Raw genomic sequence first — 15,775 nt, 5'->3', positions numbered from 1 at the left:
TACGTGTCATTAGGACAGTGATTACTCTAATGCCCCAAGAAGCATTTCATTGATGGGTATGTCTGCTTGCGCTCTCTCTCTCTCTCTCTCTCTCTCTCTCTCTCTCTCAGTCCTTACTTATATCTTAGATAATTTTATCTCATTTTTATGTATTTTTAACATTTGCGAAAGATTTCCCAAAATATTTTTTTTTATTTAAAGATTTTTTATATGCATTTTTCTAACCTATTTTGGACTGCAATATTTATTTTTAGCTCCTAATTGATAAATAGCTTTATTTCCATTAAGATTAATAAATTTAAAAAGAATTTTACCTAAAGGAATATTTATTTCTAAGGCCCAAATAATACATAACTTTATTTCCACTAAGAATTAATAATTTTCGAAGATATTTTTCTCACTAATTCGTGACATTCCTGAATGACATTCGGCTTTAATTTCCATTATTAATCATTTTAAAATGAATTTTGGTCATATTTTCTTGAGATTCGTCCCCAAACCCCCTGGCCCAATACCATCGCGGGGAGTGTTCCTACCCCCACCCCCTCCCCCCTCCCCCTTCCCCAAACCATCATCCTGGCCGGTGCCACTTTTGGCGAGATGAATCACCTTACTAACCAAGACGTTTATACACCGGGTATACCCCGCAGCCCCGTGCTTTTACCTCAGTGTGGCTTCTGCCTCGGTGCCGGTAGGGAGGTCACGCTGCCGCAAGAGTGACCCGACGATACGAACGACCTTTCGTGACACGAACGAATTGTAACATATTATTTTGTCCGAATTTGAAAACCATACATACGACTCTGGAACGAGATAAGTGGAAATAGTAAGAGAAGGGAATAGATAAATACGTAAAATCGATATATATATATTTGTGTTTAACTGTTGCAAATCTTAGAAAGTTAAACAGCTTGACACTGCGTTAATAAATATAAGAATTATAAAAGTGAGAAATTTATTTCAGGAATTATACAAGTGAGAGAATTTGTTTATCTTTAAAAATCAATTTGGTAATTAATACAAAATGGTCAGGTGCATGATCAGATCCCACAACCAGCAATACAAGATCGCTGCTCGAGTAAGTGAATGTTGAATTGCCTAGTTTTTATTTTTTATTTATTTTATTTATTTATTTATCTATTTATTTATTTATTTATTTATTTATTTATTTATTTATTCATTTATTTGTTGTTGTTTTTTGCTTATTTGTTTGTTTGTTTGTTTGTTTGTTTGTTTGTTATTGATTTATTTACTTTATCTATTTATTTATTTATTTGTTTATTCATTTATTTGTTTATGCATTTATTTGGTTATTTAATTTATTTTTTGTTTATTTATTTATTTGTTTATTTATTTATTTGTTTATTTGTTTATTCATTTCTTTATTTATTTATTTATTCATTTATTTCTTTATTTTATTTATGTATTTATTTATCTGTTTATCAATTTATTTAGTTATGTACATAATTCGAAAAGCTAAGCCACGATCAATATATATATATATATATATATATATATATATATATATATATATATATATATATATATATGAGAGAGAGAGAGAGAGGAGAGAGAGAGAGAGAGAGCGAGAGAGAGAGAGAGAGAGGAGAGAGATGGAACAACTCCATTTAGCACCAATTTTTTTGGGCGGTCGTGATAATGGTGCCTTATATGACCAAACGGAGAGTGAGACTTATATAGCGCAGGAAAAACCACAAACATTTCTCTTCTTATCAGGTCAACCTTTTTCATAAAAACGCTCAGTTAATAATGAGCTGTGAATGACTGTCGCATCCTGACGCTTATTGTAATGGTTTTGTTGGTGTCATTTTCCGTTTCGCAATACCAACAACTTTGGGCGTTGTTGCATAGTTGTTGTTGCAGCTGATGCTGTTGTTGTTATCTCTGGTACCATTTTGTTGCTGTTGTTTAGTTGCTGCTGTATGATCATTCAATTCAACAGATTTTATATATATATATATATATATATATATATATATATAATATATATTATATATATATATATATATATATACAGGGTGGGCCAAAAGTATCCTCACAGTTACTTCATGAACTGTTTCTCATTCCAAGTACTCTTCAATAGAAATTAAAATACTGTGCCATTAATACCATGCTACTTATTTTTCATCCTTTTCATGTCACTCATTCATAAAATATGCCACTTATTCATGGTCTGAAAAAAATTTTATGCGTTTAAATAAATTATTTTTTATTCTGTTTTAACTGTGAGGCTACTTTTTGGCCGCACCAATATATATGAGTGTGTGTGTGTGTGTGTTTGTGTGTTTGTTGTTGATTGCCAGTATCTAAAAAAAAAAGGTCATTTTTAAAGAACAGAAAAACAATAAAAAATATATTGATAAAATTGGTTTAAAAATAATAAGTAATTAATGTCTAGAAACATCAAATGAATTTACGAAATGATGATAAAAGATCAAGAGAAATATTTCCTCGATGATTTTAGGTGACGAATTCAGCATTTGTCAAAAACATTAACATCTGGGATGAGGGAAAAAGGAGAATAAAAACAAAAATGTATTTACACAGATGTGATTCTCGACTTCAGAAACGAGAGAGAGAGAGAGAGAGAGAGAGAGAGAGAGAGAGAGAGAGAGAGAGAGAGAGAGAGAGTTGAGGAAAACCATAAAAAATATGTCAGTGAGAAATGGAAATGTACACACTCAAGACTTCATCCAAGTAGAGAGAGAGAGAGAGAGAGAGAGAGAGGGGGGGGGGCGCCGGAAATGTATTCGCAAAGTCACCGGAAGTCCCGAAAACATTCTTTACGTCATCGTACTGGTTCCTTTCCTTTATTCTACCCCCCCCCCCCCCAACCGGCGCCAACCCTCTCCCCTTTCTTGGTTCTTATGTCCTCTTTTCATCCGTGTAGTACCCATTCCCCTACCCCTCACAAAATAGGGGAAGAAAGGGGGTGGGGGATTGATGGGAGCGAAATCCCCAACACCAGAATGTCCTAAAAACTATCAAGTCCCTGGCGGACCTATCCCGCCCAAATTCCCTGCGCCCAGTTTTACGACTCTGACCTCGCTGACCTGACCCATAACTCGGGGGAAGCCATCGAGGCATTTCCTGAAGGTGGTGGTTCCACCCATGTTCCACCCATCCAAGTTCCACCCTTGGCGACAGATTAAAAGAAAAAAAAAAGTAATTTATTTGGTTGGATGATCCTAGTGTTATTTTGGTGAGATGTGGAAAGTCTCTTGTTTATATTGTTATTTGTATCTACTGATTTATATTTTGTTTGTTGTGATGGCAATTATGTATATATATATATATATATATATATATATATATATATATATATATATATATATATATATGTGTGTGTGTGTGTGTGTGTGTGTGTGTGTGTGTAATTGTAATAGCCACAATGCCCTATTTACTTCTCGAATTCCTATTTTGCAACTAACTTTCGTTCATTCCTTAATTCCCATCAATATCCACCCACAGACTTTCATTTTTCCGTATTTTATTTTAATTAATCGAATTTCTTTTATATTTTTGAATGATCTCTTCGTTATCACACATAACAGGAATTTACTGATCTTAACATTTTGTTTACCTGCCTATATTCTTGTCATTTATATCACTGCCTTTACACTTCATTAGATTCCTAAAATTCATGTTTGTCTTTCCGCGGAAAGTAGCCTTAAGAATTCATATAATTAAACCAATGCCCCTACGTGCTATTAGTCAGTTAAGTTTCGTACATTTTCTTCTGTTGGATGTCGCCAAAAATGTATAAATGTAAGGTTGTTAAAATTCATTTTTGTTTGTTTGTCTGTCTGTCTGTTTGGAGGTCTCATTAAACAACAACAACAACACACACAAACAATACATTTGCTTTACTTAGCAGTATGGCTCACAACTTTAAAATAATCATATTGAAGATTGCCTGAAAGATACACACACAAACACATCAGTAAAAAATGCTACTTCATTAGATTAACGTTCCTTTCTTTATCTCTCACCAGGGGGATGACGCGGAGAACATGTGCAGCTCCACCCTGGAGCCTGATCCCAGGTACCAGGGATGCTGCTCCAACATCTTCCGGCCGGGGAAGGTCCTCAGGGACGTCATCATTGGGTTCCTCGTCGTCCTGGCCATCGCTGTTGTCATCGCCGTCCTCTTCGTCGTCTGCTTCTACGTTCTCCCTGGTAAACAGCCACATTTCGGTCCTTAGTCTGCTCAGAAAGACGTTTCTCTCTTGATTCACGTCATTGTTTTCTTAAACTTTGCTCCTTAGTCTGCTCAGAAAGAGGTTTCTCTCTTGGTTCACGTCATTATTTTCTTAAACTTTGGTCCTTAGTCTGCTCAGAAAGAGGTTTCTCTCTTGTTTCACGTCATTGTTTCCTTAAACTTTGGTCCTTGCTCTGTTGTATTCTCAAACTTTGGTCATTAGTTTGTTCCGAAAAAGGCTTTGGTCCTTAGTCTCTTGTTTTCTCAAACTTTGGTCCTTAGTCTGCTCAGAAAGAGGTTTCTCTCTTGATTCACGTCATTGTTTTCTCAAACTTTGGTCCTTAGTCTGTTCAGAAGAAGGTTTCTCTCTTGATCAATGTCATTATTTTTTCTCAAACTTTGGTCCTTAGTCTGTTCAGAAAGACGTTTCTCTCTTGATTCACGTCATTGTTTCCTTAAACTTTGGTCCTTGCTCTGTTTTTTTCTCAAACTTTGGTCCTTAGTCTGTTCAGAAAGACGTTTCTCTCTTGATTCACGTCATTGTTTCCTTAAACTTTGGTCCTTGCTCTGTTTTTTTCTCAAACTTTGGTCCTTAGTCTGTTCAGAAAGACGTTTCTCTCTTGATTAATGTCATTGTTTCCTTAAACTTTGGTCCTTGCTCTGTTGTTTTCTCAAACTTTTGTCGTTAGTCTGTTCAGAAAGACGTTTCTCTCTTGATTAATGTCATTGTTTCCTTAAACTTTGGTCCTTGTTCTGTTGTTTTCTCAAACTTTGGTCTTTAGTCTGTTCAGAAAGACGTTTCTCTCTTGATTCACGTCATTATTTTCTTAAACTTTGGTCCTTGCTCTGTTGTTTTCTCAAACTTTGGTCCTTAGTCTGTTCAGAAAGACGTTTCTCTCTTGATTAATGTCATTGTTTCCTTAAACTTTGGTCCTTGCTCTGTTGTTTTCTCAAACTTTGGTCGTTAGTCTGTTCCGGAAAAGGCTTTGGTCCTTAGTCTCTTGTTTTCTCAAACTTTGGTCCTTAGTCTGTTCAGAAAAAGATTTCTCTCTTGATCAATGTCATTATTTTTTCTCAAACTTTTGTCCTTAGTCTCTTGTTTTCTCAAACTTTGGTCCTTAGTCTGTTCAGAAAAAGGTTTCTCTCTTGATCAATGGCATTGTTTTCTCAAACTTTGGTCCTGTGTCTATTCAGAAAAAGGTTTCTCTCTTGATTTATGTCATTCTTTTCTCAAATTTTGTTTCTTAGTCTGATCAGTAAAAGGTTTCTCTCTTGATCAATGTCATTCTTTTCTCAAACTTTGTTTCTTAGTCTGTTCAGTAAAAAGTTTCTCTCTTGATCAATGTCATTCTTTTCTCAAACTTTGGTCCTTAGTTTGTTCAGAAAGAGGTTTCCTTCTTCATTGACTTAATTACTTCCTCCTTGCAATGGTATTCATGTTAGTTCATCTCTTGAAGCATCTTAATCAGTGTTCCCTTTTAAACTTGGTACTTAATTATAAAGAAAGGTGCCAAAATCATCAAAGAATATAAATTTCTGATTAGAACTTCTTCCTTCCAAAATAAATAATCAGCACTTAAGTTAATCTCTTAAATCATCTTATTCAGTGTTTTCTCTTTATCTGGGTCCTGAAGTATAAGAAAAGATGCTAAAACCACCTCACTAAGTCAGGTTTCTGATTCAGGTTTCTTTCTCCTAACAGAAACAGAGTCTGCAGACAAACTGGAAGAAAGCGCCTTCGTAGGCAAGCCCATCGAGGACGAGGTGAACATTAACGAAGTCGAGCTGACGGACAACACCAGGTACGACGTGCGGCCCGATGTGGTCCTCGAGAGCATACGGAAAGACAAAGAACTGAACGATCCCAATCACGATGCCGCTGAACACCACGAGGAGCATCACCGAAAAGAGTCGACAGCCACAGTGGAATCTGAGCCAGAGGAAGCTGCTGCGCCGGAGCCTGAACCAGAGGGTGACGATCACGAACACATCCACGAAGACGACGGAATGGCACATGAGCACAGCTCTGCTGAGGGTAAAATGCATGATGGACACTTGGCCAATTTCAGCGAAATATCCCACGAATCCAAAACCCCCCACGATCATGAGGTCAGCGTAAGTGAAATGCCCCATGAAATGGACAAAGGAGATGCCTTACCTCATGACCATATGCATACTGATTCTCACGACCACATGCATACAGGTCCTCATGATGACTTGCATACTGGTCCACATGACCACACGCATACTGGTCCACATGACCACACGCATACTGGTCCACATGACCACACGCATACTGGTCCACATGACCACATGCATACTGGTTCTCATGACAACATGCATACTGGTGGTCATTTGCATCATGAGGATGGCAACAAGGCAGTTGAAATGCCCGGTGAACATACTGAGAGTGAACACACCCATGATCATACAATGGGACATGAACATGAAGGTAAGTACTGACTGTTTCTTTAGTTACTTGAAAATTTGCTTATAAGACTGACACGCCTTTATCAATGGATTCAAGATTCATTAGCTATGTTAATATTTTCTTTCATGACTTTTGATGCAAAGTGACAATTACATTGGTAATCAAAAATATTGAAAGAATATTGATTGAATCACACTGCAAGAGCTACTAAATAGTAATCATTATTTACAGGAACAGCCTTTGCTCCCTCTGCACCTGTAAACGAAGAGGTTCTGGAAGTTGTTGGAGCACCAGCTTTGGAAACCACTCCAGAGTTGCCAACAGAACGTACAGTGGTATCCGTTTCCAGTCCATCCGGTCCAGGCGCGAAAGTCCAGGTTCAGTCATCTGAGTCTGAATTTACTGCAACCTCTGATCCTCCGGTGTCATTCGAAGAACGGTTTGCAAGTGGAATACTCCCTCCTCTCTTCGAAACCTTGGGCCCACGTTTCAATGGAACAGGTTCTTTCAGTGGCACCGAAGAGCCAACAGGAACTCAACCAGAAAAAGAGCCAGAAGAAGTTATTGTTCCAGGGTTTGGTATAGAAGAGGTTGAGTCCCCTTTCCTTAGACCTGAGGAGGTACTACCAGCACAACCGGTCGCTACAGGTATGCTTTATATCAGAGTTTTGTCATGTGCTTTAATAAACGCCATTTGGACACAAGAATAGTAGTGAAGTGCATCTCACAGTTTAAGAACTCACCGATAACAAAACACTGTACTAATTGTTTTCACAGTTCCAGGAACTTGCCGTAAACGCCAGGTTGAAATGTGCAGTGACTTGCCATATGGCCTTACATCCCTTCCAAACTGGGCAAATGACCAAACTGAAAGAGATCTGAATGAAAGTTCACTTCCATTCTTTAGAGTAAGTAATCTTGTGTGTAAAACTTTCATTTTTCTAACAAATCAAGCATGTGCTGATAAAAAGGAAATTGAAGGTCTTCCTTGAAAAACCATCATTTCTATGTGTTCTTGTTACTTGTAAACTTGAAGTGGATAATGTGGGGTGTGCAATTTTGTTTCGTTGCAGGATGTAATTGTGAGGTCAGGTTGCTCTCCAAGAGCACGCCAGTATGCTTGTGGTATTTTAGAGCCACCCTGCAAAAGTGACGGATCAATTGTCCCACCTTGCCGCACCTTCTGCAGATGTAAGATCACTTCTGAATGCGCTGATTTTATAATCAATTTGCATACTTACCTTTTGCCATCAACGTTATATCCTCTTTATTCATTGTTATATTATGTTTAAAAAACACCTAATGAGTTCAGAGTCAACACTCATTGATTTTCACTCCAGAATTTTATTTTCTTTTCATTGCTGCTGGATGCCAAGTTTATCATTCCCTTGATAAAGAAAAAGATTTCTATGAATCATTTTATGATCTCTTGTAAACGCCCTGTCTAAATTTGCAGCTGTAGCAGCAACTTGTCAAGAATTCGTCATTTCTGCAGTTAGTCTGAGAGGTGTCTTTGACTGTGAGAAATTCCCTGACTCTACCGATCCAGCTGTATGCTTTGACATGACCCAAGGTAAGAGTGGTGCAAGTTACTTAAAGAGAGCCATTTCTGTGTCATTCTGCCCTTTGCTTACTGTAGTTTGAGCTCCGACGTTCATTCTGACACCTTGGTTTGTTCATTTGGATTCATTTGTGTTGCTTATATAGCCTTCCCTGCAAGCCGCCCATTTTTCCCTTTATACGCTGTTCCAGATGCACTCATTGTACTCAAATGCAGCTCTCACTGATTTTGGTAGCTTCTTATAAAAAAAAAAAAGATCTACTATATTTGCTTCTTTGCTATTGGTTTTCTGAAATTTCAATCATTGAATACCTTAATTTTTCTCTACTTAATGTTTCAAAAATACTGCCTGATACTTAATTTTACCTAAAGCTTTTGGTTAGGGATTACTTTAAGTCTTGAGCAGTGTGCTGCCATGTCCTACTTTGAGTGTCGAATTGATGCTGTAAGACAAGAAGATCAAGTTATTTTGAAATGCCAAAGAAAATTGTCAGAATAAACCGTTTGCCTTAATTATATATGCTAAAGAAGTCCTGGGATAACTTTTGGAGATGGGTAGGCACTGCTTTGATAAACAATTGCTGTCTTATCATCAAAATGAAATGTGATATTGAACTTGTTTGTAAGAAAATAAAGACTCCAACACTCGACAGTCACATGTTTGCCACAAACACAGCAGCACCAAACAATTATGATTCGTAGCAGGTAGAACATCAGGTGAAGGTGTTTGAGAATGCTTTGGGACACATATCACAATGTTTTGAACTCGAGCACACACATGTATTACAAGTTTCGCAAATTACAAGTCAAGCAGTCACATACGCATTAACATGAACACCAACCACACAGAAGTTTGGGGTTGCAAGGTACACCTTCACATCAGTTCAGTCCAATAACCGGCTTCTGCAATGCAACGGAAGCAGTGGCCATGCATATTTTAAGCAGTTAACAGTCGATAATCACGTAATGTGGCTGTTCCCTTTGCATCTCAACTTAAAGGTAGATCCATTTTTGGCTAGAAACCGTCTAGATTTGAATATCCAGCTGGCCAGAAATATTCTGCTTTTAGTTGTTGTCCACTGGGATCCATGTATGGTGATTATATCTCAGTAAATTTTGTACCAAATGATTAACTAATTGGTTGTGGGTATGGCTCCGGTCATTATGGCTACAGAGCCTTGTATAGGGCTGGAGCACCGGTGCGGCGACGGCCGGTGTGTCGCGAGAAGGCTCGTCTGTGATGGCCTCCCAGACTGTGTAGACCGATCGGATGAGGCAACATGTCCAAATCGTGCTCAAGGTCAGTCTTGAAGGCTGCCAGGTTCCTAATAGAATGCATAGGGCGTTGTCACGTATGCTCACTGGATGTCTGGAAAACAAGCCCTGTGGCAGTTAACGCAAAATATCATTGAATTAGATGAGTAATTAACCTTGTGATATCTAAAGTCATATGGAATTCAGATGACATCCAGGGAGAATGCTTTAGCATCCCTAAACCGAGAAATAAAACCTGTAGAAGAGGGCCTTACTGCAAGATTCTTTCCCCGTAAATCCGGCAGTCCTAGTTTGCTACTAAATAATGCATTGACATGGAAAGAAGTTGCTCTTATTCGGAACTCTCAAATGAAGCATGAATTTCCATCTCTTCCAGAAGTTTCACTCCAGTTCTGACATTCTGATCTGTCTACAAGCTCCCATTTCTACTGTGCACATTTCTGTTGAATGATGCACTGCTGTTGCATGCTCTGTTTTTCTAGTGTACTTGCAAAACTGCACTTGAATCCTTAAATAAACGGATTATGTTTGGAATATGGTATCTTCAGAGTTCCTGTATCTTTAAAGACAGCCTCGTCAACTCTTTGATCAGCTGCATTCTCATGTCTTCAGCTGCACTTTCTGGATTTCCGTTGAGTTTGCCTTGCCTTGTCTTTCACACACTTTTCAATCAATCTTGCCTGTTTGGGGAATAAGCTGTTCTAGACATTTTCTCCAATTGTCAGTCATTTCTTTGATGACTGTTATGTATGTATGCCCACTTCCTTGTTTTCTGTTACTTCTTATTTTTGCTTTCAATTTCAGTTTCAAAAATGCATATCCGAACATGGTATTGTAAGTTATGATAATTTTCTAACTACTGTGCTATGACATTTCGTTATTATATTCTTGAACTCTAAAACCAAATCTGTTCTTCTTATAGTTTTTGATTTTGCCTTTTGTATTGACATGATAGACTTAGTCATGGTAGTAAGGCTAAATACAAAATTAGATATATGCAGAGTTCACTGATATTCAGTAAAGTTTCGGATATGCATGAAGAGCCAATGTTTCATGTAATAATATTCATTGCATGAATGCAAATTACCTCAAAGTAAATTGTGCTAACTTTCTGAAGATGATTAGATTATAAAAATTAGAATTATTTGTAGTCTTCTTCACAAACATTCCTTGCATTATTCATCTCTTATATCCACTGAGTATTTTTTAAAAGCACTGTCATTGATAGTATTAGTTCTTTGCGATACAAAGCATAACCTTAAAACCTTTCATTCAAGCATTTCCATAACGATAGTTTAGCAGATGTCACTAATTATCACCAGCATGAATTGAGAATGTCATTACTAACCTAACACAGCTCCTGGAGATGAAGTCTTGCTTGAGGATCCCAGCCCTGCTCCCAGCATCCCTACTGGCCAGGAACAGCCATCCTCTCCCGTTCTGGAACTGTCACCCAAGGAGTCCCCAGTACCTGAGCTATTACCCGAGGAGTCCCCAGTACCTGATCTGTTACCTGAGGAGTCCCCAGTACCTGATCTTTTACCTGAGGAGTCCCCAGCACCTGATCTTTTAGCCGAGGAGTCCCCAGTACCTGATCTTTTAGCCGAGGAGTCCCCAGCACCTGATCTTTTAGCCGAGGAGTCCCCAGTACCTGATCTTTTACCCGAGGAGTCCCCAGCACCTGATCTTTCTGCCCCTCTGGTTGAGGGAAACCTGACTGAACCACTTGCTGTGGATGAGATATTCCCCACTGACGCAGAAGAGATTATAGCCACAACTCAAGATTATCCTACAGAAAATACTGAATTGGCAGGTCAAGATCCCACCATCCGCTCCCCGCTGACAGCAGAGGAAGAGGTTGCGGTACACAATGAGGAACCATCCTTGACAGCAGAAGAAGTTGGGGTACACCAATTGAGAACCATCCCTGACGCAGAGAATTTGGAAAAGTACACAATTGAGGGAACATCCCCTGACAACAATGCGTTGGGGTACACAATGAGAAACCATCCCTGACAGCAGAAGAAGTTGGAGTACACAATGAGGAACCATCCCTGACAACAGGCGTTGGGGTACACAATGAACAACCATTCCTGACAGCAGAAGAAGTTGGGGTACACAATGCAGGACCATCCTTCCTAGGAGCTCTGTTTGGTTTTGAAACAGAAGTAGCCCCAGTGGAAGAGTTTGTAACAACAGAAACTCCTTTATCTGTGGCAGCTGCTGCTGCTGAATTGGAGGGTACTGGAAAGGACCTTGTCTCTTCAAGCGCACCTACTGTCCTTTGCGATGACGAGAATTTCCTGTGTCACGATGGAGCAAACTGTGTTCCACTCTCAGCTGTGTGCGATGGTTTCCAGCAATGCACTGATGGCTCTGATGAATCTAATTGCACACACACTGGTGAGTGATATACCCCTTCCCATAAAGTCCAGCTGTAAGTCTGGTATCTCATTGTTCCCATTCAAAATACAGCTGACTGATCAACAGCGCTTCGAGGAATACTTCTTTGGTGTGACGAGTCGACAAACAGTCTTTGTGACTTGGAAAGATTTTACTGAAAAGACCCTAAGATCCTCTTTCTCCCTCTCTGTCTCTGCCAACTGCATTGATGCTTATTTCCTTTTTAATTTTATCACTGCATGCTACATTTACTATAGTGACCTTCTTAGAAATTTACCACAAAAGAGACTAAACTAGCAATTGTAGTTATTTTAAGCCAATTATATTTTTCTGCATGGATCATGTAATCTAGAAGTTTCAATAATGAATTGTCGTTTCTTGTAGTCGCCCTGTCACCTTTTGTTTCAAGTGCTGTTAAGCATCATCCTTCTTTACCTTTGTGAGCTATTATAAAATACACAGTGCTCAGTGATTGTAGTTTTGTAATGTAATTTCTTTAATTATAAGTAATTGCTTCTAACAATTTGCTCACTTTAGGGTTGAATATATTATTAGCTCACTAATATCTCGTGCTTAAGTAACATTTGAATGCTATAAGCATAAGCAGATATGTAAAATTGACTGACATTTTTGACATTTACTCTTTTTTTTTTAAAGATCAGACGTGACAATTTGACTAGCTTCTTTAAACAGTATGGAACCCTAGAACATTAAAAAAAAAGAGCACTGATGCATTCTTGAAATAACTAGGATATCATTAGTAATGAGTCTCTACTATCACACATATCAGGATGCCCCAGTGGAGAGTTCAAGTGTGCCACAACAGAGCTCTGTATTCCTAACTCGTGGCTTTGTGACGGTGCCGACGACTGTCATGACAACAGCGACGAAAGCAATTGCGATGCAGACCTCTCCTCTGACAGCGAACTACTTCCTTCTTCACACATCCCTACAACTGGTGACCAGCTAGAAGGTTTGGCACCTATAGGTCAATTCCCATTCCCAGGAGGATATCAGCCAAATTCCCTTCAGAATAACTTTGATGTAAGCTCTGAAAACATAAGCTCTAACAACAAAGCACCTGCTTATGGAGACAACTGGCCAGCAGAAAGTCAAGAGGAGCACTATACAGAAGGTGACGACTATCATCTTGGGGGCAGTGAAGAAGGGGTCTACACCAACAGTGAAAGCATTAATACATTTGCATATGCCGATCCAAATGATCAAATATTTGCAGTAAATGATGGTCAGGAAAACTTACCTCCAGCTCTCAAGGAAGGAGAAGAGTATCAGCACTTTTCAGAAGAGGAGAGCTATATTCACCAGTATGCAGGAGATAATAGATCCCCCAAGGAGTATCCTGTTGCAGACAATGGCGTGAGTTCTCTACCTAATGCAGAAAATGCCCTGAAAGAAAGTCATGAATCTAACTTAGAAGCCCTGTCTGAAGATGAAAGCTATGTTCTACCATCTGACCTTCACAGCGAAAACGATCAAGAGGTGCATGCCGAGTCATACTCACAAGAAAGTTCATTCCCTCAGTCTGCAGAAACAATAATCAGTGATGGATCTCAAAATCAGCATGAAGAAGGGCTGCAGTATATTTCTTCATCTGAGGATTACAGTCTGCATGACAGCGGCTCAGAAGATTATTACGAAGATGATAGTCAGCCACTATCTGAAGAACAGCCTTCAGAAAGCAGCCCTGATTACTATGATGAAACATCAACAGATGACTTAAAGGTTAATTTAGATTATTCAGTAGACTCTGATGTAGAAAATATTAACACAGAAGACCCGTATACTGAACCAGAGGAAGAAGTTTCTCAGGAATCTCGTGTAAAGGATTCAGGATTTATTGATGAATACTTAGCTGTGGATGACCCATGGGCAGAGCAAGTTGATTCACAGCATGACTCTGTGTATGCCTCTGATGAACATCTGAAAACTAGTTCTGTGTCAGATTCTCATGCTTACTCGGATGATCCTTATGAAGAAAGTGATCAACTAAATGGTAATGAAGGTACTCAGAGAGAGGATATTCATCCCTCAGGAGATCATGAAACTTTTAATGATCAGAGTTCTCAGTCTCAGCATCACCAACCGGAAAGTTTTAATATCTATGCAGCAGGACAAGAAACGCCTTCCTGGGAACAACAATCCCCAGAGACTGAAATCTCATTTCATCAGAATGAATCTTCTTTAGATGGAAAATTACCAGAACCATTACCTACTGAGGAACAGCAGCATTCAGAAAGTTATTATTCCTCTGATGAAATTAGTACTTCCAAGGAGAGTAATTCTTATCATCAAAATGAATCGTCACTAGAAGTCCAGAGCCTACATGAGCTTGACCAAATCCAGGAAACTCAACCTCAAGAGTTAACAGAAAAATCAGTAGCTGAAACATCTAATCAAGACATTAAGGAAGTTGATGTTTTTGCTGATGAAGCAATAAATCAAGGCATTACCACATCAACAACAACAGAAGCCTCAGCAGACACTACAGTAACTCAGACCCCTTACAGATTTAGAGGCTTCAATCGTTTCTACAACAATCGCCGGCCAACTCGACCAAGCTTTAATAGACATGTTACAGAACAACCTACATCTACAACTGAGCCACCAAATTCTGATGACACAAGTTCTACATCTGCAGTTCCAAATGTAAACTTCAGGTCTCGTTTTCAACAGTGGCGAACATCTCGAATTCCAGGCCAACCAACTTACGAATCAATGAGAACTAAGTCACTGAGGGAAAGATTCCGTGGAAATTCTCGTGCAAATAGTAACCAGGTCCCAGAGGACAGCATTGCAGAAAGTTCAAACCACACTCCTTACCAAAGGACTGCAACACGTCGCCCGTCCAGCATCCGAACTTCTCGGATATCAGTCCCACAGAATCATTTCTACCAGGAGGAATTTTTAAAAGAAAGTGCTGTGGTTCCTGAAGCAGAAACAGATAAATTGTTTGAACAAACAGCTCCACTGGCTGAACCAGTTAGTTTTTCTGAAAATGTAGAGTATCCAGATTCTCAAGATGCATCTCCAGATCACACAGTAGAGTTCAGCATTGCTCACCCGTCTGAAACTTACGGAGTTCCCGCTGACATTAACGACTCCAGACTGGTTGTAGACCCACCGGCACAGACTTACAACTTCGAATATCAGACAGATCCCCGACTTCTGGAATACAGACGAGACACTTCTGAGTATGACCTAGCTAATAACCATTCGCCCATATACCTACCATATTCCCCAGTCCAGTATGCTAAAGGTAACTTACAAAACTAGACGAATATCCACGTGGTCTCAACATGGTCTACTTACTTCAAGTATGTATAAGTTTTTCTTATTATTTGGAATGCCTTTGCGTATATGTTACAGCATGATCAGCTCTTCGTCCCACATTAGTCCTTTCTTAGTTACATTATTGAATAAAAAATGAAAACGTAGTTGAAATGATCACATTTTTGTATGGCATGAACAACTCAAGAGATTACCATCCATGCATGAGATTGCATTCATTTGAAAATCACAGACACCAAAAGTATAATTTATTTTGACCACAAGTAAATACATTCATTTCTCTGCCTTGTCTTTGCATTGTACTTTAGAAGGGGAATGATAGATGAAAAAATGTCTGGCTTTAGTTTGATTTATTCATCAGATGAGACAATTGCTGAACACAGTCTTAAGATGTTAAACATTAGACTTGAAATGTTAAACGTGGGACTTGAGATGTTGAACAATGAACTTGAGATTCATCTATCATCAAAAGTCTAAAGATTTGAATACCTTACTTAATCACCCAGTAGGGCATGTTTCCCCTCCCCATGTCCCCACAAGAGATCTCAGAATAGTGACTGTATATAAGAAATTC

At 38.8% G+C, this 15,775-nt stretch overlaps 1 protein-coding gene across 1 annotated transcript; it reads left to right on the top strand.

Moving 5' to 3' along the window:
- The first annotated feature begins 669 nt into the window (after window positions 1-669).
- Window positions 670-15,775, top strand: LOC135220503 (uncharacterized). The gene is made up of 11 exons (XM_064257648.1): window positions 670-1,078; window positions 4,017-4,200; window positions 5,925-6,674; window positions 6,885-7,301; window positions 7,431-7,561; window positions 7,727-7,844; window positions 8,110-8,226; window positions 9,389-9,514; window positions 10,847-11,394; window positions 11,475-11,892; window positions 12,683-15,775. The coding sequence occupies exons 1-11, from the start codon at window positions 1,025-1,027 to the stop codon at window positions 15,184-15,186; spliced, it is 5,367 nt and encodes a 1,788-aa protein (XP_064113718.1). The 5' UTR covers window positions 670-1,024; the 3' UTR covers window positions 15,187-15,775.

The sequence above is a fragment of the Macrobrachium nipponense genome, chromosome 20 (genome assembly GCF_015104395.2).
Source record: "Macrobrachium nipponense isolate FS-2020 chromosome 20, ASM1510439v2, whole genome shotgun sequence".
In the NCBI taxonomy this organism is placed as follows: Eukaryota; Metazoa; Arthropoda; class Malacostraca; order Decapoda; family Palaemonidae; genus Macrobrachium; species Macrobrachium nipponense.
Note: the sequence above shows the minus strand (reverse complement) of the source record. Positions and strands in the feature narration are given on the sequence as shown.

What these genes read in the sequence shown, in the direction of transcription:
- LOC135220503 (XM_064257648.1), top strand. Translation starts at nt 1,025, where the DNA reads ATGGTCAGGTGCATGATCAGATCCCACAACCAGCAATACAAGATCGCT. An exon ending in ATGCTTTGACATGACCCAAG is followed by an intron (nt 8,227 to 9,388) that starts GTAAGAGTGGTG and finishes TTATGGCTACAG; the next exon opens with AGCCTTGTATAGGGCTGGAG. An exon ending in TGACAGCAGAAGAAGTTGGG is followed by an intron (nt 11,395 to 11,474) that starts GTACACCAATTG and finishes TGACAACAATGC; the next exon opens with GTTGGGGTACACAATGAGAA.